General features: G+C 48.1%; 4 protein-coding genes across 4 annotated transcripts in view; 2 read left to right on the top strand and 2 right to left on the bottom strand.

Annotated features, from left to right (window-relative positions):
• Nucleotides 1-341: 341 nt before the first annotated feature.
• On the bottom strand, nucleotides 342-6082 carry HIGD1A (HIG1 hypoxia inducible domain family member 1A). Its single transcript, XM_083872495.1, has 4 exons — nucleotides 6029-6082; nucleotides 4110-4217; nucleotides 2167-2301; nucleotides 342-1398 (listed from the first exon to the last, which is right to left on the bottom strand). The coding sequence occupies exons 2-4, from the start codon at nucleotides 4210-4212 to the stop codon at nucleotides 1349-1351; spliced, it is 288 nt and encodes a 95-aa protein (XP_083728621.1). The 5' UTR covers nucleotides 4213-4217; nucleotides 6029-6082; the 3' UTR covers nucleotides 342-1348.
• Nucleotides 6083-8625: 2543 nt separating this feature from the next.
• Nucleotides 8626-13493, top strand: ACKR2 (atypical chemokine receptor 2). Its single transcript, XM_083870910.1, has 3 exons — nucleotides 8626-8729; nucleotides 9306-9367; nucleotides 11070-13493. Exons 1-3 carry the CDS (start codon nucleotides 8709-8711, stop codon nucleotides 12178-12180), a joined length of 1194 nt encoding a protein of 397 aa, XP_083727036.1. The 5' UTR covers nucleotides 8626-8708; the 3' UTR covers nucleotides 12181-13493.
• Nucleotides 13494-14833: 1340 nt separating this feature from the next.
• CYP8B1 (cytochrome P450 family 8 subfamily B member 1) lies at nucleotides 14834-16480 on the top strand. Its single transcript, XM_083873682.1, has one exon. The coding sequence runs from the start codon at nucleotides 14850-14852 to the stop codon at nucleotides 16377-16379; it is 1530 nt and encodes a 509-aa protein (XP_083729808.1). The 5' UTR covers nucleotides 14834-14849; the 3' UTR covers nucleotides 16380-16480.
• A 1559-nt stretch (nucleotides 16481-18039) lies between these two features.
• Nucleotides 18040-21605, bottom strand: part of OBSCN (obscurin, cytoskeletal calmodulin and titin-interacting RhoGEF) — a 186969-nt gene continuing 183403 nt past the window's right edge. Inside the window, exons 116-119 of the mRNA XM_083873333.1 lie at nucleotides 20793-21016; nucleotides 20287-20362; nucleotides 19636-19785; nucleotides 18040-19512 (exon numbers count right to left, since the gene is read on the bottom strand). Of these exons, the coding sequence (XP_083729459.1) occupies nucleotides 19335-19512; nucleotides 19636-19785; nucleotides 20287-20362; nucleotides 20793-21016 (628 nt within the window). The 3' untranslated portion in view covers nucleotides 18040-19334. The remainder of the gene's footprint in view (nucleotides 19513-19635; nucleotides 19786-20286; nucleotides 20363-20792; nucleotides 21017-21605) is intronic.

The following is a 21605-nucleotide window of genomic DNA, read 5'->3' as shown; positions in this document are numbered from 1 at the left end:
CGCCATGATGGCTCCCGCCTCACCCGCCGCTCCCGCCACCGCCGTGCCCGTAATTCTCGCAATTCCAAGAATTCCCGCACCGATCCCGCCCTCTCGCCGCCACGGGAGGGGCTCCTTCCACCCTCCTTCGCGGTGGTAGGAAGAGGAAAAACTCTCCCTTTTCCTGTCGGCACCCCTCCTCATCTCCGTCCCTGTGGAAGCAGCCAAGGGCAGCGCGGTGATACCAACGAGGAATCAATTCCCTTTCCAGGAGCGCTGCACTCTCCTAAAGTGATTTTTATTAAAAATCATCCCTCTGCCATGCCTCTTCCCCACAACAAATCCATAGGCCAACAATTGTTACCTCCGCTGCTCACTTTTATTCGTGTTTTTTTATCTCCCCCTGCTCTGTACAACAGGTCAAAGGCAGGTGCAGTTTGTACCTTGTGGTATCTGGAACACCTGAGACTGTGACCATGGAATGTCAGCTAACAGGAGAATATGTGCTTTTTTTAGAAATTGGCTTTTATTTTCGTGACTACTGTTGGAAGTACAAAGAGTTTGAGTGTAAAGTAACGCACAGACAAGGACTTTAATACCTCAAAGGTGATGGGAAGGGGCTTTTCAGATTTAAATGGTTTAAAACTTTCTGCGGGAAACAGTACTGCAGAAATCAGCTAGATTGTACACTTTAAAAGCATTAAACCACCAAATTAAGGTTTAGTTTTCACAATATATATTTTAAATGTTACATTTAGATGTTACTCAGAAGAACACTGTAAATAAAGTTACAAAATACCATAATCCAAGGGTCTGATATAGCAAAAATAGGGAGCCTGTGTCTTCGTTAACAATGAATAAATATAACATTTAAATAGCCGCAACATAGTTATCTCATGCCTTAAATAAAAAAAAATAGATGCTTATATATCCTTTCAATATTTTAGAAGTCATTTAGTGCTACTGGAAGCTTCTAAATTACAAAGTTGGAGGCAGAGGATAGAAAATGACAGCAAGGCCTTCCTGGCATTCCCTGACAGAAGCCAGTTCAGACATTATGGTTTTGGGCAACAACAGCAAAAGAAGTCATCAGTTTTAGGACTGAGCTGAAGGGGAAGATAAGAGGGATTGCACTCCACAATATCCCCTAAAAACTGGGATGTGGTGGTGTCAATCAGAGAGACCCCAATGCCCGCTCCCCCAGGGCACAACCTGAGGCTGCCAGGTTCAGCACAGTGTACCATAAACAAAATAGAACAATTCTCTAATGCCATGTAATTATTTGTTTTCCTCAAGAGCCCCTCGATAGGAGGTTTGGAGCTGCAGTGCACAGGCCGCCACCAGGACTGGGATTTCAGACAGCTCCTCACTATTCCTTGGGCTTCCCCACATAATCCTTGAACATGGAATACAGCACGCCTGCAAGACAGAAAAAAACCACAATTAAACAACAATGTTAAATAATGGGTTTCAAAATCTGAACAGTTATCAGGAAGACAGAATTTCCCTTCCTCTTTAGCTGCACTTTTTTAATAGCAGTGATAAACACTACAAAATTCTCCATATACAGAGAAACTGGGTATGAAAATATACAATTTATGAAAATGCAGACCCTGAGCTAATTTTAGTTGATCTTGTGGCCAAAGTCAAGCTTTTCTGTTGTTCCTGCTGGGAATGCAGGATTGACAGTGTTTCATGGGATGTACATTTACACACAGATGAGACTTGGGATGCACAGGCACAGTTCCTGTACATTCAGAGACAAGTCCAGTCCTGAAAAAATATATATCCATATAAATATATATATAAAAGTATAGAATATTGTGGTCTACACATGTTGTAGATTTTCCAGTGTATTAAACTCAGAAGCAGCAGCATATTTATGAGGGAAAATATTAATGTCAGATGAATATTTGGTTTTCTGGCCTGCAAGAGGCAGAGATGCAGAACCTCACATTCCATGTCTAGATATAATCAAAATCTCCACTCTGAAATTAGATATTCAAGTACATAAAATCAGATTACTCCAGGAAGGCTGATCGAGCACCAGTATGGAGCACAAACATCCTGAAATAAACCTTCTGGATGCTTCCACCCAGCCGTGCCAGCTGTATTATCCACTGGGAGAGACACAGGAGGCTCTCCATGGTTTGCCACTCCCAAGGCCAGCTCCCATTCCACACTCACCACACGTCAGGGCTCCCACGGCGAAGCCCTGGGCTGCTACGCGCATGTGGATCAGGTGAAGGGACATCTTCATCTCACCTCTGTGCTTCAGCTTGTACAGCCCGTAGGCCACCACGGCAGCAAAGCCACCCATCCCTGCAAGGCAAGGAGAGCAAGGCTCTGAGGGGAGATATAGGGCACCAGGAGGAGGGAAGGGACCCACCTAAACAGAACAGCCTGCGAATCACTGAGCTGTTTAGGTTGGAAAAAACCTTTAAGATCATTGAGTCTGATCACTCCCCCACAACTACCAGGGCCACTGTTAAACTGTGTCCCCAAGTGTCACACCTATACAGTTTTTCAATCCCTACATGGATGGTGATTCCACAACTGCCCCAGGCAGCCCTTTCCTTGAAGAAAACTTTCCTAATATCCAGTCTAAACTTCCCCTGGCACAATTTGATGCCATTCTCTCTCATGCTAAAAAAAGCCTGTTTTTGTCTAATCACTTTGGCTTTGTGTATTGGTAAATCCTAGTCCTGGTTTCACTGCAGTGCCACCTCATTCAATGCACAAGTCAGTGCAGGGAAAAGCAAGAGATATCCATCAGCATTAAAATGCTAAAGGAGCAGCTCAAGGTGTCAGAATTCCCTGGATATTTCTCAGACAGAACCAAGGCTGCTTGCACCTCCTTTCCTGCATGGACACTCGCACCCAAGACCCCCACTCGGCTGATGCTCAGACTCTGTGTGTGTGGATGCTCCCTGATGTATCCACTGCCTGCTGCAGTTGCTATTTTGGGTGTTGCCACATTTGGCCAGGTGCCACCAGGACAGAACAAGTCGCATGTTATTGTCCCCAAGCTGTGAGGAGGAAGGCTCCACCAGGTCTTTTTCCCAAGGCCAGAATTCATTGATAGTCCTTCAGCAGAGCAAACAGGCTCAGCTTTGCCACCTCCAACACTGACGCTCTCACAGAATAGACAGCAGAAATGCACAAACTCTTCCAATTGCATCTATTTCATTCCATTTTTAGGATAATTTGCACAGTTCATAGGTGGATGCCAAGTTTTAAGTGCTGTGTATATTTTAGTGAGCAGAGCACAGGCAGTTTGTCTTCCCTGAGCTGGGCCATTACCAGTGCCACTAGGAAGCTGTAAACACTCAACTCACTCTCATTAAACACCAATTAAAAGTTTTAGGGCCTTCAACCCAACTCTGACACAGGTCAAAGGTGAGTTTCTGCCAATCTGCTTCAGGGAACTGGAACTCCTGGAGTTCACGGTACAGCCCAGCAAGGTGGAGACAAAGTCCAGTGACCACGGAAACAGTGACGGAAATCTGCTGGCAAATACTGGGAACAGTTCACCTCGAGTGACCCCGCTGCTCTCCATTTAAGGTGGCTGCAAATCAAAACGTGTCTTATGTCAGACAAAAGCTGATGATCCCTGCTCTCCTCAGAAGTTTTTTGGGAGTCTCAGTAGAGAGGCTGAGGACTTTAACAACTTCCTCAGGCTGGGGTAACATAAAAGTTACTAAAAAAATGCATTTTAAACTAAGCGATAGCAGCAGAAGGCTGAAACATTTACCAGACAGTAATTTTAATCCTTCTAGTTTGTATTTTGATAGCTTTTAAGTCACTTTGTAGTGGTCACATAATTCCCAGGAACCGTGCTCCGGAACAGCTGCACAACACACTCCTTAACCACTTGACACCATCACCTTCACATGTTTTCTAGCCTCACCTAAAAAGCCTTTCAGGCTTTCTTGGTTTAGGGCTTTTTCTTCTACTTGTAGGTTCTGAGTTTATGTAAGGTAACAGACCTTATTATTTCCCTCTTTCTTGTAGGACAACTATTATGGGGAAGTAGTTTCTAAGTAATTTCCTGTTCACAGGAAAAAGGTGAAAGCAATGGTGCGTCCCACATCGATTGTGCAAACACATTTCTCTATTTCTGTACTCACCAATGGGCACAAATGGCGTCTCCTTAAATTTTCTTATCAGCTTCGAGGTCTGGCTGGTCTCTGTCTCATATTCAGGGTAAACGGATTCCTGGCTGGGTGACATTGTGGCTGTGAAGACAAAGAGCCTCCCTTCAGGTTTTGGAAATCCCAAATAAAGAGGATCTTTAGGTAAAGAAAGTCCCTTGTGTATTCCACCAGTCACAAATATCCAGGTACTGAGATATAAGGCGCCATGGACAGAGGTTTAATTCAAGTGAAGTCTTGGGAAGTAGGATTGTTGCTTACCAGCAGAGGTAAGAACAAAACAAAACCAAAAAAATAGCAAAGTAATAAATTTCTACCATCTGTATTTGCCCCAATATAGATCCCAGCAATGTGCCCATGCCCACAGGCAGCCACAGAAAGATTTGGTCAGCGCCTGCCTTTCCTTTTAGGAATTCCACACCTCACCGCTCCGCTTGGCTTTCGCAGGCTGGTCCTTTATGGCAGTTCTGACCTCAGCAAAGTTCACTTCTCCCCCCTCCTTCCCTGCCAAGAGCAGCAGCCACAGCAGTCAGGTTGGGAAGCACGAGCTGCTGCACAAGGTCAGCCCTGCCTGGCAGCTCCTCAGTCACTATCAGCCTATCCCACATCCAACGTAATTCCAGATTCCTGATGGAGAACACAGGGATGGAAAACAGCCACTGCCGAGGAGCTGGAGCAAGTCCTGAAGCCCTCCATAGGTGCAGACTCATGTAGGGTTGCATCAGGAGAAGTCATCCACAGGTGATTTCTCATCTTCCCCGAGGAGAACAAAAAGCAGCAACAGCCCTGAGAAGGGCTCCACTCACAGAACCATCATCACCAAAGTGAAACCATCCTTCAGAACTTCCCAGCTTTTTTGTGCTGGGAATTGCATGGATTACACCAAGACCTGTTCCCTCCTCAGTGCTTGGTTTAAGCATCATTCAGTTAATGACAATTTCTGACAGCGACACCACAGAGGGCCCTGCTAGAAAACTCTCTACTGCTGTTCTTCAGCTTTGCCACCAAAGGCAAAACAGAGCTCAGGGGCACATGGAAAGGCTCCAAGCACTCGAAGTAAACCAAGAAGAATTTCATTAAGCAGGTGCCAGTAACCACAGGCAGAAGAGACATTTCAAAGGTGGCTGTGCTCATTGGTTACCCAGCATTTCGTGCACACCCATGTGAGCTGACGAACTGGTTCTCAAACCATTTCCTCTACAAGGCCAAAGGATTTGGTCCTCACTGCGACTGCTACAACCACTCTTATTTGCTAAATGTAAATTATAATTTTAGCCTGACTCATTCAGAGAATGGAACAAGAGCTCCCTGTCACTCAAGCAGAGGAGAAGACAGCCAGAGGTGAGATTTACACGAGAAAATTATATTAAAAGTGAAACAATTCATCCACCACGAGAAGTTTCAGTGACCTTCAGGTCCGACCAAGATGAGCCAAGAGCAGAAGAAACTGGGTGAGACAGCCCGGCTGCCCTGCCCTTGCCGCCACCGAACGGGGAGGTCAGGGCACCTGTGTGACAGGTGTCACCCGCGGGGGACACTGAGGGGACACGCCACGGGTGGGAAGGTGACAGGTCCCAGCATCCCTCCCTGGGCTACCCCCAGGCTGCTTTCCGCCTGCTCAGCTCCACACGGGGCTCCCTCCCCACTCCAGCTCCCCTCACCCCACACGGGGACTGTTCCCCACTGCGGCCTCAGGCGCCTTCACCGCACTCCGGCCTTCTGCCCCACGTCCCCACACCCCACACGGGGCCTCTGCTCCACTCCCGCCTCAGTCACTTTCACCCCACATGCGTGCCCTTCCTCGGTCCAGCCGCAGGCACCCGGACCCCCCTGCAGACCTCAGGCTGTATCCCCGGCTGTGCAGCGGGTCCCGCCCGCCCCAAGCCCGCTCTCACCGCGCGGATCCCAAACCGGCCGGCGTCTGACGCCTCTGGCCCCGCCCCCGCCTCTTATTGGCCGCTTCCGCCCCGCCCTTCGGCCGGGACCACAACTCCCAGCGTGCCGCGCGCTCGCGCGCCCGCCGACAACCAATCCGGAGCTTGGCCGCTACCAGTGCTTCCATATACGGGTGCGGGGGCGGGGCTGGCGGTGACGTCAGCGCGCGGCGCTCCGCATTGCGGCGGGGAGGCGGTGGCGCGGGGCGGCCGGCAGGGGGCGCTGCGGGGCCCAGCTCGGCCTCAGTCGCGGCCTGTGCGCGGTCCTGGGACCCGGGCCGGGTTCGGGGTCTGGTTCAGCCCCAAAACATCGTCTGCAGGGCGGAAAAAACGCTGCTGGTGGCTTCTGCAGCTTGTCTGCCATGGAGTGACAGGATAAGGAAGAGCAGTTGTCAGTTAAAAGGGAAGGGCTTTAGATTAGATACTGGGAAGAAATTGTTCCCTGTGAGGGTGGTGAGGGCCCAGCACAGGTTCCCAGAGGAGCTGTGGGAATCCACTCCCCTGGACCCCTGGAAGTGCCCAAGGCCAGGTTGGACAGGGCTTGGAGCAACCTGGGATAGTGGAAGGTGTCCCTGCCCATGACAGGGATGAGATGTGTGGGGAAAATCCAGCTGGAAAAAAAGTATCCATAAAGGAAACAGAGAAATCCTGCACCTTTATTTGGATAAAGGGACAGAGGCCACTGGGGCACATCCCGGCAGGGTTTTCTCTCTCTCGGTTTCGGGGGACACAGCTCCTTTTATCCCAAACTCTGCTCTTTGCCCTCTTCCTTTCCCCACTGGCCGAGGTACCAGGAAGGTGCAGCCTTCCCCAATCGCCTGCCACATGTTCCCCCCTTGAACATGTTATTTATCCCCAACATTTGGAAACTCGGGCTTGTGCAGCCCCATTTGTCTGTTTCAGGAGTCAAACTCTCTGGGTTCTGTAACAAACCCGTGGCTTGAAGTTGGTAGAGACATTAACAAAGCCCCATTTCAAAGCTGTTCACAGCCATCCCCTCACCCATGGAATTGTTTTAAAGACATCAGAACACATCTTCCCTATTAGATGAGATTGTCTTCAAGGTTCCTTCCAGCCCAAACCCTTCTGAGATGCTGTGAAATTTGGGCTCTTACTTCCATCCTTTGCTGAAGAGCGTCCACCTGATGTCAGAATCACGGAATGGTTTGGGTTGGAAGGGACCTTAAAATTCATCCCATTCCACCCCCCGCCAACACCTTCCACCAGACCAGGTTGCTCCAAGCCCCGTCCAGCTTGGAACACTTCCAGTAATGAGAAAAACACAGCTTCTCTGGCTTTCCCTCAGTCTGATTTTCTTGCAGCTGAATTATGTAATTGACTGTGTTTTCCCGTATTTCAGCTTTCAAGCAGATCTCATTTTACCCCCACTGTGCGCCAGGATTTTGATACCCAAAGACAACTTAGAAATTGTTCCCGACTTAAACCATACCCTGAAGAAGAAGAAGAATTCACTGGGATCCCAAAGATGCCTAAAACCTCATTAATATGAGTACAGATCGTCAGAGCAAAACAGCAAAGATAAATCCTTTTGTCTCTAAGCCCTTTGTCTCTAAGGTGTTTGTACCTCCCCATCTCTGAGCTGGGGGAAGGCAGAGCTGCTGCTCCTGCAGGGTCACTCTGCCACCGACATGTGGCAATTTGGGCAGCACAAAATAAAGTGGCTCAGACAAGAGCTGCATCTCTCTAAATGGGCTGCCCATTACCCCTAATCTGGTTACCTTAATTGCCAAAGCCATTAGGGCCTTGCAGTCTGGAAGGAAACAAAAAATCTATGCAATTACCAGCTCTGAAATTGAGTTAAAATCTTGTAATAAATTACAGTGAAGGCCACTTTGTCCAGCGACTCTCAGAGGCACGTTTAATTCTCTGCTTCAGGGCAGAAACTCAATTAAAAACAAAAAACTTATTTCATTTTAAATGCTGGTCTAATGAAACCTCTGTCACCTGCAGCTTCCTTGTGTGTGTCTCCAGTGTCTCAGCTCTACGAGTGGCTTCTCGCTCTCTGCTCGTGTGTGTGTGTTGCACACACATTATAATAAAATTTATTTATTATAGGGCGGCAGCTGATGGTGGCAAACATGGAAATGGGTAAAAATAACACAAATTTCTCTCCACATCTTTGGATGTGGAGCTGTGGTCATCACTGCTGCTCTGCTCTCCTGTTTTTACCAGAGTGGTTTGGGATGTATAAAACACACTGGGATTGGCCCAGGGTGTTCCCATGACCCTGTTTGTTGGTAAGATGAGGAAACCAGCAGGAGTGTAACCACTCACCCATGCTGAATACCCCAAAACTCCTGTAATAAACCAATTCATCAGAAACACCTTTGGCAGAGGCCATTTCTGCTCCAGCAGGGGATGAGGATCCTGCAGCATCCAAGGTGGTTGTTTGGTTTTCTTGGAAGACGTGGATTTTTACAGCAAAGTCTCAGCCCTGGGAGCTGTTGTAGATGTGCGTAAACACAGGGTGGAGATAATTTCTTCCAATGCTGCCAGGGAATGATGAACACCAGGAAAAACAAAACAAAATCAGGGAAGTTACGTGGAGCTCACATTTCCTGACTGTCCTCTTACACAAGCGAGAGAAGTTTCTAAAAGCCTCGTTCAAGCCTCTGGCAGGATGGAAACAGGAGAAGCTCCTGTAAGTGCCTTTTCTGCTTCTTGCTTGTAGACAAAGCCACACAAGAAACCTGGCAAGGTTTTCTTTTGTTTTTGAAAAGTAACCAGTTTGGGATTGGAATGAATTCCTGAGTTCAGCCCTCCCTTCCACTCTGAGCTATGGGTTGGGGATGTGGACGCCACTGCTGGGATAATGTGGGGGGAGAAGGATGTGGCAGAGGGAAAAAAGGCATCTCAGTAGGCTGGAAGAGACCTCAAATGCAAATTTTGAGAATGGTTTGTCCTGGTGTGGGTGGGGGGGGGGGTGAAGGGGAAGGCGTTTAGGAGTCTCGAATGTTGCTGTGATCAGCAGGGTGGGCAGCTTTGGTTTCCTCTCAGAGGCCTGCAGTCAGCTGAGGGTGAATTTCCTCCAAAATATAATATAGATAAGAAATTTTAAAAAGCTCATTCCCAGACAGGTCTTTTTGTGGCGCTTTCCCATGGCAGGTCCCTGCTCTCCCACTGCTGTTTGAAGTTTTCTGCAGCTCTTGGCAAAGAACTGTGAGACGACACGAAAACATTTCAGTCCAGCTCAAACCCATTTTTCTTTTATTTTCAGCTGCCTGGAACTGCCTGGAATGGGTATTTAAGCAATTTCAGTCATGGGACCACAGCAGGCACGTCCAGAGCTTCACCCCTGACAGCTGCACACCCACTCTGAGCCTGTGGGGTGGAGGGGTTCCTCTTTCCTCGGGTGTTTGTGGGGAGGGAGCCATCCCTAAAACCTGCACATCCACCATGGGATATGTCCTCGTTGGGATGCACAGCCAGGGACCAACAGCTTCATGTTCTCCTTTCTGAGTGGCTGCAGATCTCTGCAGGGAGAAACAGGTCCTCGAGGAGAGACTGGAGCTACACAGCCAGGCCTGTTTGACATTGCTGGAAAATGAGCCCCAGGGAAAATATGGGTGGCTTTGGCCATGGCTCAAAAAATGTGTGGTTTAGGGGTGGAGGGATGTTTACACAATTTTTTGCAAAACTGTTCTTTGCCTTGCTGTCAGAATCTGAAGATTAACCTTGATTAACAGCACCAGGTTTTTGTCCTGAAAATCAAATCCCAAAAGTAGGAGGCTCCCAATCACTCAGCATTTCCTGAAATCTGGGCTGCAGCTATCTAAACGTTGATGCCCACAGTTCCAGGGAGTGACCACTGCAAGGGTTGTTTCCTTCCTTTTCTCATGTAGAATTGATTTCAGCAATGTTCTTCCAGCTGAATCTCTCCCTCTCACCATTATTTAGGACTGGATTCTGGTGCCTTCATGTCCTCATCTTGAATGAGTCTTTGACCAGCCTGGGATAATGGAAAGTGTCCCTGCCCATGGCAGAAGGGTTGGAACAAGATGATCTTCAAGGTCCTTTCCAACCCAAACCATTCTGGAAAATGGATTCTCTATTTTCCTCCTACTAATGTCTTTTATCAGAATCCATGTCTTGTTGTCCTAGAGTTGGCGTGGAGAGGGGTCAGTGTCCTCCCAGGAGCAGAGTGATAGATGTTCAGCATTTCCCCTCTGGGAACAGCCCTACTGACATAAAGGTGCTGGTGGCAGGTTATTTTTTACCAAGAATTGAGATGCTGCTTTCTCAGTAGTGACCCGGGTGAATATAAGCAGCTCACAGTGAGCTGTGGTGGTGGATTTCCCATAATTTGGAGCAGAAACTTCACTAAAAGCTTGTGGTGGTGTCAAGAGGAAGTAGTGACTCCTGTCAGAGGAAACCATGCTCATTCATTATTAAGTTTTACAAGTAAGGGAAGCAGAATTAATTTTGGATTTTGGTTTTTGTTTCCTTTGGGGGTTTTTTTGGGATTTTTTTTTAGTATGTACATGTAGACAGCTATCCCCATGCTTAGGCAAAGGCCAAGTTGTTCAGGACACAAAATACTCACCAGACAGTGGCAGAAATTTAAACTGGTGAAATTCCAGTACCTGAAGGGAGCTTACAAGGAAAACAAAGAGGGGCTTTTTATATGGAGTGACAGGAGAAGGGGGAATGGCTTCAAACTGAAAGGGGGTAGGTTTGAATCAAATACTAGGTGGAAGTTCTTTGCTGTGAGGCTCTGGCACAGGGTGCCCAGAGAAGCTGTGGCTGCCCCTTAATCCCTGGAAGTGTCCAAGACCAGGTTGGACAGAGCTTGAGGCAACCTGGGATATAGTGGAAGGTGTCCCTGCAAATGGCAGGGGTTGGAATGAGATGATCTTGAAAGTCTCTTCCACCCCAAACCATTCTGTGATTCTATGTACTAAAGAAAAACTCTGTGATGTGATGTTTGCTTCCTGTGTGAATTGGAACAACAATTTGATCCCTTTCTCTTGCTCCTAGGCAGCCACTGGTCAAACAAAAGCTCAGGACTGACAATGACAACCACAGACCTGTGGCAGGAGGCTGCCAATTTGAGTGAGTACCCGTACGAGTACCTGGATGAGGAGGACTATGGGCTCTATGGTGTCTGCACCAAAGAGGAGGTGCTCTCCTTCAGCAGGGTTTTCTTGCCATCATTTTACACCGTGGTCTTCCTGGTCGGAATGGCTGGGAATGCCCTCCTGTTTATTGTCCTCCTCATGTACATCAAGAAGAAGAAGAAGATGACTGAGCTGTATCTGCTGAACCTGGTGGTTTCAGACTTCTTCCTGCTACTGAGCCTTCCTTTCTGGGCTCTGTACATTTCTCAGTGGGTCACCTGGGACATCCTGTGCCCATTCCTAAATGCCATGTACACTCTGAACTTCTACAGTGGCATCTTCTTTGTGAGCTGCATGAGCCTGGACATGTATCTGCAGATAGTTCATGCCTGCTCTCCTCACAGCTCCACGGTGGGGAGGAATTCCATCCTCCTCTTGTTGGTGATGTGGATCCTTTCCATAGCTCTCTCCATTCCTGATGGCCTCTTCACCAGCACGAGGCAAATTAACAACAAAACCATCATGTGCACCCAGGATTACGGCCAGGAACACTTATTTTGGAAAGTTGTCTTTCGGGTGATTCAAAACATCCTGGGGTTCCTTTTGCCCTTCCTCTTCATGACATTCTGCTACTCCCGCATCGTGTGTGTCCTCAACACCTCACAGATACCTGGTTCCAGGAGAGCTCTCTGCTTAGTCCTGGCTCTGGTGGGGGTCTTCTTTGTGCTCTGGTGTCCTTACAACATTGTGCTCATCCTCCACTCCCTGCAAGATGTCGGTGTGATCGGGAGCTGTGAAAGCAGTAGGAAACTGGACTATGCCCTGCAGATCACGGAGAGCTTGTCCTTTGTCCACTGCTGTCTCAACCCCTTGCTCTATGCTTTTGTGAAGAAACGGTTCAGGGCATATTTGTGGAAGATCCCTGAGGCCATTTTCAGGAGAGGCGCCTTCTTTCCCATCCAGGACTCCCAGACGAGCCTGTCTTGCAGCAGACATGCAGCTGAGATAGAAATGTTGAGCTTCACAAATGCATAATAAATATTTACATTATTTGCATTATTCACATTATTTGCATTATTCACATTATTTACATTATGCACATTATTCACATTATTTATATTATTTACATTATTTACATTATGTGTGTGCCCTCTGTGCTGCATTTTACTGGTCCTGCCCATGATGGAGTTGGTGTGAGCCCATGGCACTATATAACCAGATAGTTCATCCTAGCAACAACCTTGAGATGAAGACTTTCCATGCTGGGATTGGAAGAGTATATATGGCATCTGTTTCTGTTGCAATCGGAATTATTATGAAACGATTGTCCTGGACTTACACTAGTGGAAGAAACCCAGTTCCCATCTGGAGTATGTGAGGCAGTAGCAAATAAAGGAGCAGATTTCTCAATGTTGTGCCTTTAAAAATGCAAACTGAACCTTGAGAAGAGATTCTCCTCCTCCCTGGCATGTGCTGAGGAATGGATTTCCATGCTCATCCATCAGGCCAGAAACACTGCCAGGGGATGGCTTTGCTTCTCCTGGATCTTGCCATCTGCCAGGTGATTTAACTGTGAGAATCTTGTTTTCTACAGGAAGGACTGGACACCCTTAAGCTGAGTTGTTCTCTGTGATGATGAGCTGTGCCACACTTGGACCTGCTAAGCAGGGAACTGTAGACTCGACATTTTCTGAGCCTGAGAATTGCTGAGCTCTTCCCGAGGGAAACTTTTCAACAGTTTTCTTTTCCCAAAACAACCTTGTGTAAAAAATATTCCTTTTCCATAACAACAGATGTTGTTTGCTATTTCTGTTACTTGGCCAACGGGAGAAGTGTCAGTCCTATGGACCAATAATGTGTCTTCTTAATGCAGCGTGTTATAAAAGGGCTGAATGAATTGTAAATAAAACCTTCTGATTTCTGCCTTCTGGCTGGAGTCAGACATCTTTATTTCGTGTCCTATTGCGACAGGGAACTGTCTCCAAGGAGCAGAGCCTTGGCTGGAGGTCATTTCAATCATCAGCCAATTTAAGACCAGTTTGATCAGGGCAAAGTTCAAACCAGTAACAATAAGTGAGAAAGAGATAAAAAGTGGGCTCAGCAGAACAGTGGTGGAGATATTTTGCCTTCTAAGATCAGGTTTGACAAGATAAAAAGGATCCATGGATACCACCTGTGACATAAATATTGGCTTTGAAACACCACAGAGTGAGAGCATGGCCTGAACAGAAGAGCACAGAGAGCTGATGGTCAATCCTAATTACCCAGTGCAGCTTTGAAGTTCAAGGTTCTGAGTTTGCTGACTTTTATTTAAAGGCATTATTCACCCCAAATTTAAGGTTTCTGAACCTTAAATGGTCCCTTTCCATCCTAAAAACCTATTAAGTCTGGAAGTTGCCTAGAGTTGTACAAATAAAATTGTTAATTTAGGAGAAAGCACTCATCACGCTTATTTTATTACTACATAAGATTACAGGACTGGGAAGGGCTTTGAGTTGATAATGGCTGTTATTTTTCTTCCCAACATTGCTACAGTGTTGTTGTTTTTTTCCCAGAACGGTAAGGTTGGGAGCTTTCCTTAGAAAAAACAATGCCAGAAGAAATATTTATCTGATGCTATGATGTGGCCTTCACTCCATGGGTCAGGTCACTTGAGGGAATGTTGAAAGGGACAGCAGCTGGGAAGCTAAAAAGAAGATGAAGATTGTGATCCCAGACAGAGGAAGGCTCTTGGGACTGTGGTAAACTTCTGATAGGATGCTCTGGGGAAGAGCAAAGGTGAGGAAATAGAGAGGAGTTAATGTCACTCTCCATCCTGCATGAGAAAAGGTCCAAGTACCAGCAGCTGGGACAGGCTATGGTGACAGTCTGGGTAGATCAGGGTGGCAGCACCCAGAGGAGCAGTGCCATGTGGGACACGGGGTCCCTGACATTGTCCCCAAAGCCCATCTGAAGAGAGGTATTAGGGAAGTTCAAGAAGCAGAAGGGAAAGTGGGTAAAGCAGAAGTTCTGGGGTCACTGCTCCCTGGCCAGGGGATGGGTGAGACATTGGGAGACTCTGGGCTTCTCTGGCACCCAGTAAATGCAGTGACTCAAGTTCTACTCTCTCATGGGACAGGTCAGCTGCTTTGCTATGCACTCAGAGCAGTAGCACTTGCACTGTTCATTGGCAAAGCACTCCTGGGACACCATGTGCTGTGGAGAACATGGAAATGTCAGAGATTTTCCCTTCTCTTGGCTTTTGAGACCAAATCACTTCAGCTGTGCCCACTTCCCTCTGTCCTGTGCTCATTTCCAGCAGCTTTCCAATATCCACTCTTGATTTCATTTTTTTTCAGTGGGTGTTCATAGCCTGGTCTTAAAAACAGAAATCACAGAGTGGGATTTTCTGAACATTTTCCTTACAAAAGCTGAGCTCCATGCAGCCTAGAGAAAGGAATTTGCCTCATGCCAAAACCCATCCCCCTAACACAACATAGATACTTCAGCAGGATTCCAACATGCCTTCCACCTTAAAAATCTCTGTTCATCCAGGGACAAGTTCAGTCTGTAGCACACTGCAGGGGCAAGGCAAACACTCGCAGCCAATGAGGACAGATATTGTCAGCTCTGCATCTGCCTATCAGCTGCTGGGTGAGGATAAAATGCACATTCCCTCCCCAGCCTGTCTCTAGTGCCAGCCCCTGGACAGGCACAGAGCTCTCATGGTGCTCTGGGTGATTCTCCTCTGTGCCTTGGTGTCATCACTGCTGGGTGGGCTCTATGTCCTGGGTGCATTTCGGAGACGGAGACCCAATGAGCCACCCCTGGACAAAGGCACCATTCCCTGGCTGGGCTATCTGCTGGAATTCAGAAAGGACAGCTCAGAGTTTCTCAAAAGGATGCAGAGAAAACATGGGGATGTTTTCACGGTGCTGATCGGTGGCAATTACTTCACCTTTGTGATGGATCCCTTCTGCTTTGGCAGCATCGTGAAGGAGTCGAGATCTAAACTGGACTTTAGGACCAATGCAATTCAGGTGGTCTTGCGGGTTTTTGGCTACAAGCCCATCGAAGCCACTCGTAGCATAGTTCATGCAGCAAGCAGAAAGCACCTGATGGGAGATGGTCTCACTGTCCTCACACGAGCCACCATGGAGAGCTTTCGGAAGCTGCTGCTTTTCAACCTGAGCTCAGGAGAGAAGAGAATGTGGCAGGAGGAAAACCTCTTCCACTACTGCTACAACATCGTCTTCAGAGCTGGGTATCTTGCTCTGTATGGCACTGAGCCACCCCGAGGGGCAGGGAACAAGGAGAAAGCTGCAGAGCAGGATCGTCTCCACTCCAACCAGCTCTTCCAGGAGTTTCGGAAGTATGACCGCTTCTTCCCTCAGCTGGCCTTTGCTCTGTTGCCTCCCAAGGACAAAAGAGAAGCTGAGAGGCTGAAGAGACACTTCTGGAACATGCTGTCTATGAAGAAGGTCTGGCAGAAGGACAATATCAGTGGCTGGCTGAGTGATCAAGTCCAGCTTCTGGCAGAAAACGGTGTCCCCGAATACATGCGGGACCGTTTCATGTTCATGCTCCTCTGGGCATCCCAAGGCAACACGGGCCCAACTGCCTTCTGGCTCCTCTTGTATCTGCTGAAACATCCAGAGGCCCTGAAGGCTGTGAGAGATGAGGTGGATAAAGTCTCGAGGGAGAGTGGGCAGGAAGTAAAGGCAGGGAGCCCCCCAGTTACTGTCACTAGGGACATGCTGGACCAGACTCCTCTGCTGGACAGTGCCCTGGAAGAGACCTTGAGGCTGGTGGCAGCCCCATTGCTGGTCAGAGCTATCCTTGAGGATACCAGCCTGAGGACAAGCAGTGGGACAGAGCTCACCCTCCGCAGGGGGGACAGGGTGGCTCTGTTCCCACACATCTCCGTGCAGATGAACCCAGAAATCCATGAGGAGCCTCTCAAATTTAAGTACAACCGTTTTGTAAACCCAGATGGCACCAGGAGAGATTTCTACAGAAACGGGAAGAAGCTGAAATTTGTCAACATGCCTTGGGGAGCAGGAGTTTCCACTTGTCCCGGGCGGTTCTTTGCTACTGCTGAAATGAAATTGTTTGTGTTCTTGATGCTGAGTCACTTTGAGCTGGAGCTGGTCAATGAGGAGGAGGAGATCCCAGCCATAGACATCAGCCGCTGGGGATTTGGGACAATGCAGCCTGTCCACGACGTTCGGTTCAGATACCGGCCACGCTTTTAACCTGGGGAGTCCTGGTGGTGTTTGTTCTGCTGTCACCTATGGGACAAATTGTCTGATCCCAAGGTTATCAGATCCGTGCAGCACCAACACTGATATGTCTTGTTTGCTTAATGTTTGTCATGGCTTTTGTTTTTACCTCCTCTTCATGTGCTGCTGCTGTGTTATTCTGCTGGTTATGGAATAGAAGTTAATCTGCACAGAGAGACAAATGTGCTCTGCCAGGCTACTCCCAGCCCCATCCAGGGGCCATCAGCCCACTGAAACCCAAGAGGAGCACAGGGTCAGATTGGCAAGTGAGAACCCAAATTCAGGGCTTCCAAGGAACAAGCATTTTGTCCAGGTTCCTCCCCAGGCTGCCCCAGCAGAGCACCAGCCCCACGGTCCCAGCATGACTCCCATGGAGATGTGTTATGGGAACAGCTCTCTGGATCACTGCCTGGGATAAAGGGGATTGTGGGCAGACATCCTGTGGTGCATAGGGGAAGAGCATTTGGGATTGCACCAATAGAGTGTTTGGGGGAGGCACCAAAGGGGGATAAAGGAGGGATTTAGGTGATTTGGGGAGGAAAACTGAGATGTAAGGGGATAAAAAGGGCTCGTTGGGTGCAAATAGCTGACTGGCCCATAGACTTGTCTGGCCACACTCTGCACCTGATGATTTATTTTCCACATGAAGTATCATTGGCAGGATGGCATCAGCTTGTGGTAAACCTCTGAAAAGTCAGAGAACAGCCAATATCCTCTCCAGAGATGTAAGAATTTCCTTGGGGGTTTCAAATTTTCTTGGTATCTGATGAGGTTTCCAAACAGAGCAACCTCAATCCCTTATGGGGTGGGCTACAGTCACTGTGACCTTATAGCCCACAAACGTGTTTTATCTGCTAGATCAGTGCAGGATAAAATATTGCTCAGGAAGTTCTGCTTTGCTTTATTACCCTTCAATTAGAGCTCTCACCACTTCCTTACAGAAGTTAAATCCAAGCCTCTCCTGCAGGGAGAACAGTGGATTGATTTTAATGCTGACACTAACCTTGAACTTTGGCGATTATTTGTGGTCGAGGAAAGAAACTCAAACATTTTCACACGTGTCCAAACATCAGATCCAGATTCTGCTTTGTTCTGCCAAGGGCAGGGTGATGTTGTAACTGCATGTCAAGGGCAGACTATCCCAGCCTGGCAGACTGGTCATTAGCCCCAACCTCATGGTGGTGGTGGAAATTCAGGCAGGAACTATCAAGCAGTTGTGGCAGAACCAAGGAAAACAAACTACCTGTAAGGCTTGACTGTGACAGTTGATATTTCCATTAGCAATTCCAGCACCTCTTCACTCTTTCCATGCTCCATCTACAGCTCTCACCTATTTTTTTGTCACCCATGGGTTCACTCCTCTGAAGCCCTTTTCACATTCTGGTCAGTGCAAGCTCCAAACCATGCCCAGGAATGCCTTGGGGTAGCTGGGCAGCTCAGAGCCATCATCACATCCCTGACCAAGTGATGTGCTCCTTCCAAAGCTCTAGGAAAAGGATTTTTCATGTGGATGTCTTGCATGGAAGTGGTTCCCAGCTAATAGACAGTGTATACTGGTTATCACAAAGAGCCCAGGTCAGACCTCAGGGGTGAGGGATGTGCGCTGCACAAATGTGGATTGGGACTGGGGAAGGGATGTAAAAGTAACAACAATGATTCAGCAGAAAAATCTGGCTTTATTTGCTTGTCAGAATGGTTTGTTTATTTAACCAAACAGTGTTGAGTCTGTAAAAGAGCTCAGACATGCTCAAATGCATGCAGTTGTGAGAAGCAGAAAAGAAAAGAAGTCATATATGGAAGAGTATGAAAGCTCCAAGTGAGTTAATCTACAATGAAGTTTTATGTTTAGATAGGTTTTTCCCTGGCACTGAGCTTTCCATCCCAAAGTGCACCAGCAAGAGCATAGAACCAGCCTGTGCCAACAAAAACCTGACTGAATTTGTGAAAGAAGTTAAATTGGACAGGATTCAGAGTCTTGAAAGGTTTTCTGGGGGGCAGCCCTCATTGCAGTGTCTGTCTCGTGTAACTCTCCTCTCCTCCCAGAGAACTGAGCAGAGTCTGGCCCTAAGCCAGACCGACCCTGGGTTTCTCTCCTGTAGCACACAGTGAAGATAACATCATTTAAACATTCCAAATTTTACAGTCTATTGAGTTGGTGCCTCCTCTCCACAGCACAGGGAGAGCTCCTCTGCTCTCAGTCACAATTCCTGCTCTGCATGCTCAGCAAGGGAAGGAGTCACAATGCTCCATCTTCCAGCTTTGGAACAATATGGGTTAAACTTGTTGGAAAAGAGCATTCTTGGATAAACAGCCTCATTTTTAGTATTGAACTGTAATGCATTAGGAACTGTTTTCCTGTTCTCCTTCCTCTAAACACAGCCAGACACAGCTCTGAGAAAGCTTCCTCTTAACTGCTGCTCATGTGGAAAATTGAGGGATACATCAATCACTGCAGAGAAACTCAAAGGAACACTGGAGTTATGAGTACAAAGCAATGACACAGCCAACACCATCCTTGCAGAGGAAAGCAGGGTTTGAAGGTCAAAGAGGAACGTGACATTTCAGGATTTTTAAAAAGAATTAAAGCACTCAGCCTTTGCCAGGGACACTATTGCAACATCTCCAGGTAGACATGTCCCTGCTCCCCAGGGAAGAGCAGCTTATCTTCAAAGTCTCTCAGTGGTACAAAATCTACATGTTACAAGGTCACTGTTGGGTTTGCTGCCTTCACTCTCCCATGTCCCAGTTCCTCCCATGAGTCACACATACACAGGCAGGGAGGACACAGGGATAAAACACAGAGGGATCGGGCAGAGAGCAGCTCCCCCAGCTCAGCTGTTGCACCACAGCTTGGCAGGAGGGTTTGGTACCAAACACTCAGTGCAGGAGGGCACAGGGAGGCAATTCCCATCTGTCACCACATCCACCTCACTGTGCAATCATGAGGCCATACTTGGAGCACAGCAGGCCCCTCTTCTTTTCCCTTTCCATGAGGAAATTCCTCAGTTTGGTGGTGGGGAAGGTGACCAGTGCCTGCTGCCTGTTGTCCAGACCTGTCTCCTGGAGCCACGGGCTCTGAAGGCACTCGGAGGCTGACGGCCTTCCCCTAGGACAGACAAAGGTGAGGGGTCACTCAGGGATCCATTTGCTGCTCCTTGCAAATGGAGAGAAGGGGAAACACCCAGGGTCTGGCCCAGCTGTGCTGCTGGGAGGACAGGCAGCCTCTTACCAGGGGTTTGCACACAGAGTGCTCTGCAGGAAGGACACTGCTCCCCCGGACAGACCCGCGTAGCACCGCGTGAGCTTCAGCTTTCCCTTTCTGGCTGTCCTCAGGAATTCACAGGGAACATCTGAGCTGATGGGGTAGTTGGCACTCAACCTGCCCCAGGAGAAGAATTGAAATTGAAAACATGAAGCTGCCTCCAGCTCTAGGGCTCCCAGCGTGAGGAGGATGTGGAGCTGTTGAAGCGAGTCCAGAGGAGGCCACCCAAGTGAGCAGAGGGATGGAGCATGTCTCCTTTGGGGAAAAGCTGAGAGAATTGGGATTGCTCATCCTGGAGAAGCCTTCAGGGAGACCTTAGAGCCCATTCCAATATATAAAGGGGCTCCAAGAGAGCTGGAGAGGGACTTTGGATGAGGGCTTGTAATGGCAGGACAAGGGTGAGCAGTTTTAAATTAAAATAGAAGAACTTTAGATTAGATATTGGGAAGAAATTCTTCACTGTGAGGGCATTGAGGCCCTGGCACAGGTTGCCCATCCGTCCCTCCCATCCCCCAGCTTTCCACGGCATAGCCAAAGGAGGGGGCACAGCTGAGATCAACTCTCTGAAATGGTGATTTTAAAGCCACTCATGGGGTAGGGAACAATTAACTGACTCACATGATGAAGGCTGTGATTCCAACAGACCAAATATCAGTCTGGGGAAGGGCTCCTTGCTCTGTCAGCAGTTCTGGAGCTGGAAAAGTAAACTGGTGTTAGGCAAGATCCTCTCCAACACACTGAGAGCAGCACAAAGGCACTTTTATGCTTTGCTGCCTTCCCAAGAGGGAAGAAGAGGCAACTCCCAGGACAGGGAGCTGGTTGAGGGGCTTCCACTTGGATGCTGATAGCAGTGAAACCATGAGGACCTCTGGGCACATGGCAGCAATGCTTTATCCCTGGATAAATGGACACATGGATGCCAGCCAGAGTGACATTGCTGTGAGCTTTGTCCCCTGTGGTCTGCAGTGGGACAGCTGTCACCACCCACTGCTCTCACAAACTCACTCTGTCACTGAGAGCAGCACCTGGAAGGCTTTTCTTGCTGCCTCGACCAATGTTTGTGTATTTCTGTTTATCCCATGTTGCAGATCAGCCCCAAGTGGCTGTGACTGACCCCTACTCACCCATGGTTTCCACATAGTCTGAGCATTTGTCCATGGTAATAAATTTGTCTGGTGTATAGAACTGTGCATTCCCAAAATCCAGGAGCTTCAGCAGGTTGGGCTCGGTGATGATCATGTTCTCTGACCTGAGGTCCAGGTGCAGGATGTTGTGTGCATGGAGGTACTCAGTGGCACTGAGGATCTGCCACAGGTAGTCTCGGACCTCCACCTCTGAGTACGATGTCCTGGTGGGAGAAAGGGGATAGAAGACACAGGTAGTCCTGTCTGCATGCCCAAAAATGCCTTTCCACACCCACTGTCACCCTCCCCTGGGTGTCTGATCCCATCAGACCCCTGAGAGTCAAGAAGAAACAACTCTAGCAAATCAGCTCTGTGTGGAGAGGCTGGTCCACTCTGTGAGTCAGGTTTACAGGTGCAACAAGTTCAGGATGTTGTAGATGTAGAAAGAGAGAAAGCAGATTTGATACCCACAATTCCCTCTTTTGTAATCACAGATTTCAGCACATCCATTTTCTGCCATTGTGAGGAACTGTGGGAAATGGATTTGTAAGAATTCTCAAACCCTGACAGAAGGTTCACATAGTGTGCATCTTTGTGCAGACTTTGAGATAAGAGATGCTGACTTAGAAATGCCATGGAATAGGACAGACATTGCTGAGAGAGAAATGGCACTGGAAACAATTTTCGAAGAATGGCCTTGCAAATAAGACTGGATACTTTGGAGAAATAAACTATGAAAGGTGCATTGTAGTAGTACCCACAAGGGGTAATTTTAAATGATTGGCTTTAAGGCATTTGCAGCATTGTGTGGCA

The sequence above is a fragment of the Zosterops lateralis genome, assembly GCF_965231275.1.
Source record: "Zosterops lateralis genome assembly, chromosome: 1".
Taxonomy (NCBI): Eukaryota; Metazoa; Chordata; class Aves; order Passeriformes; family Zosteropidae; genus Zosterops; species Zosterops lateralis.
The sequence above is the reverse complement of the archived record's forward strand: the minus strand, read 5'-3'. Positions and strand labels throughout refer to the sequence as shown.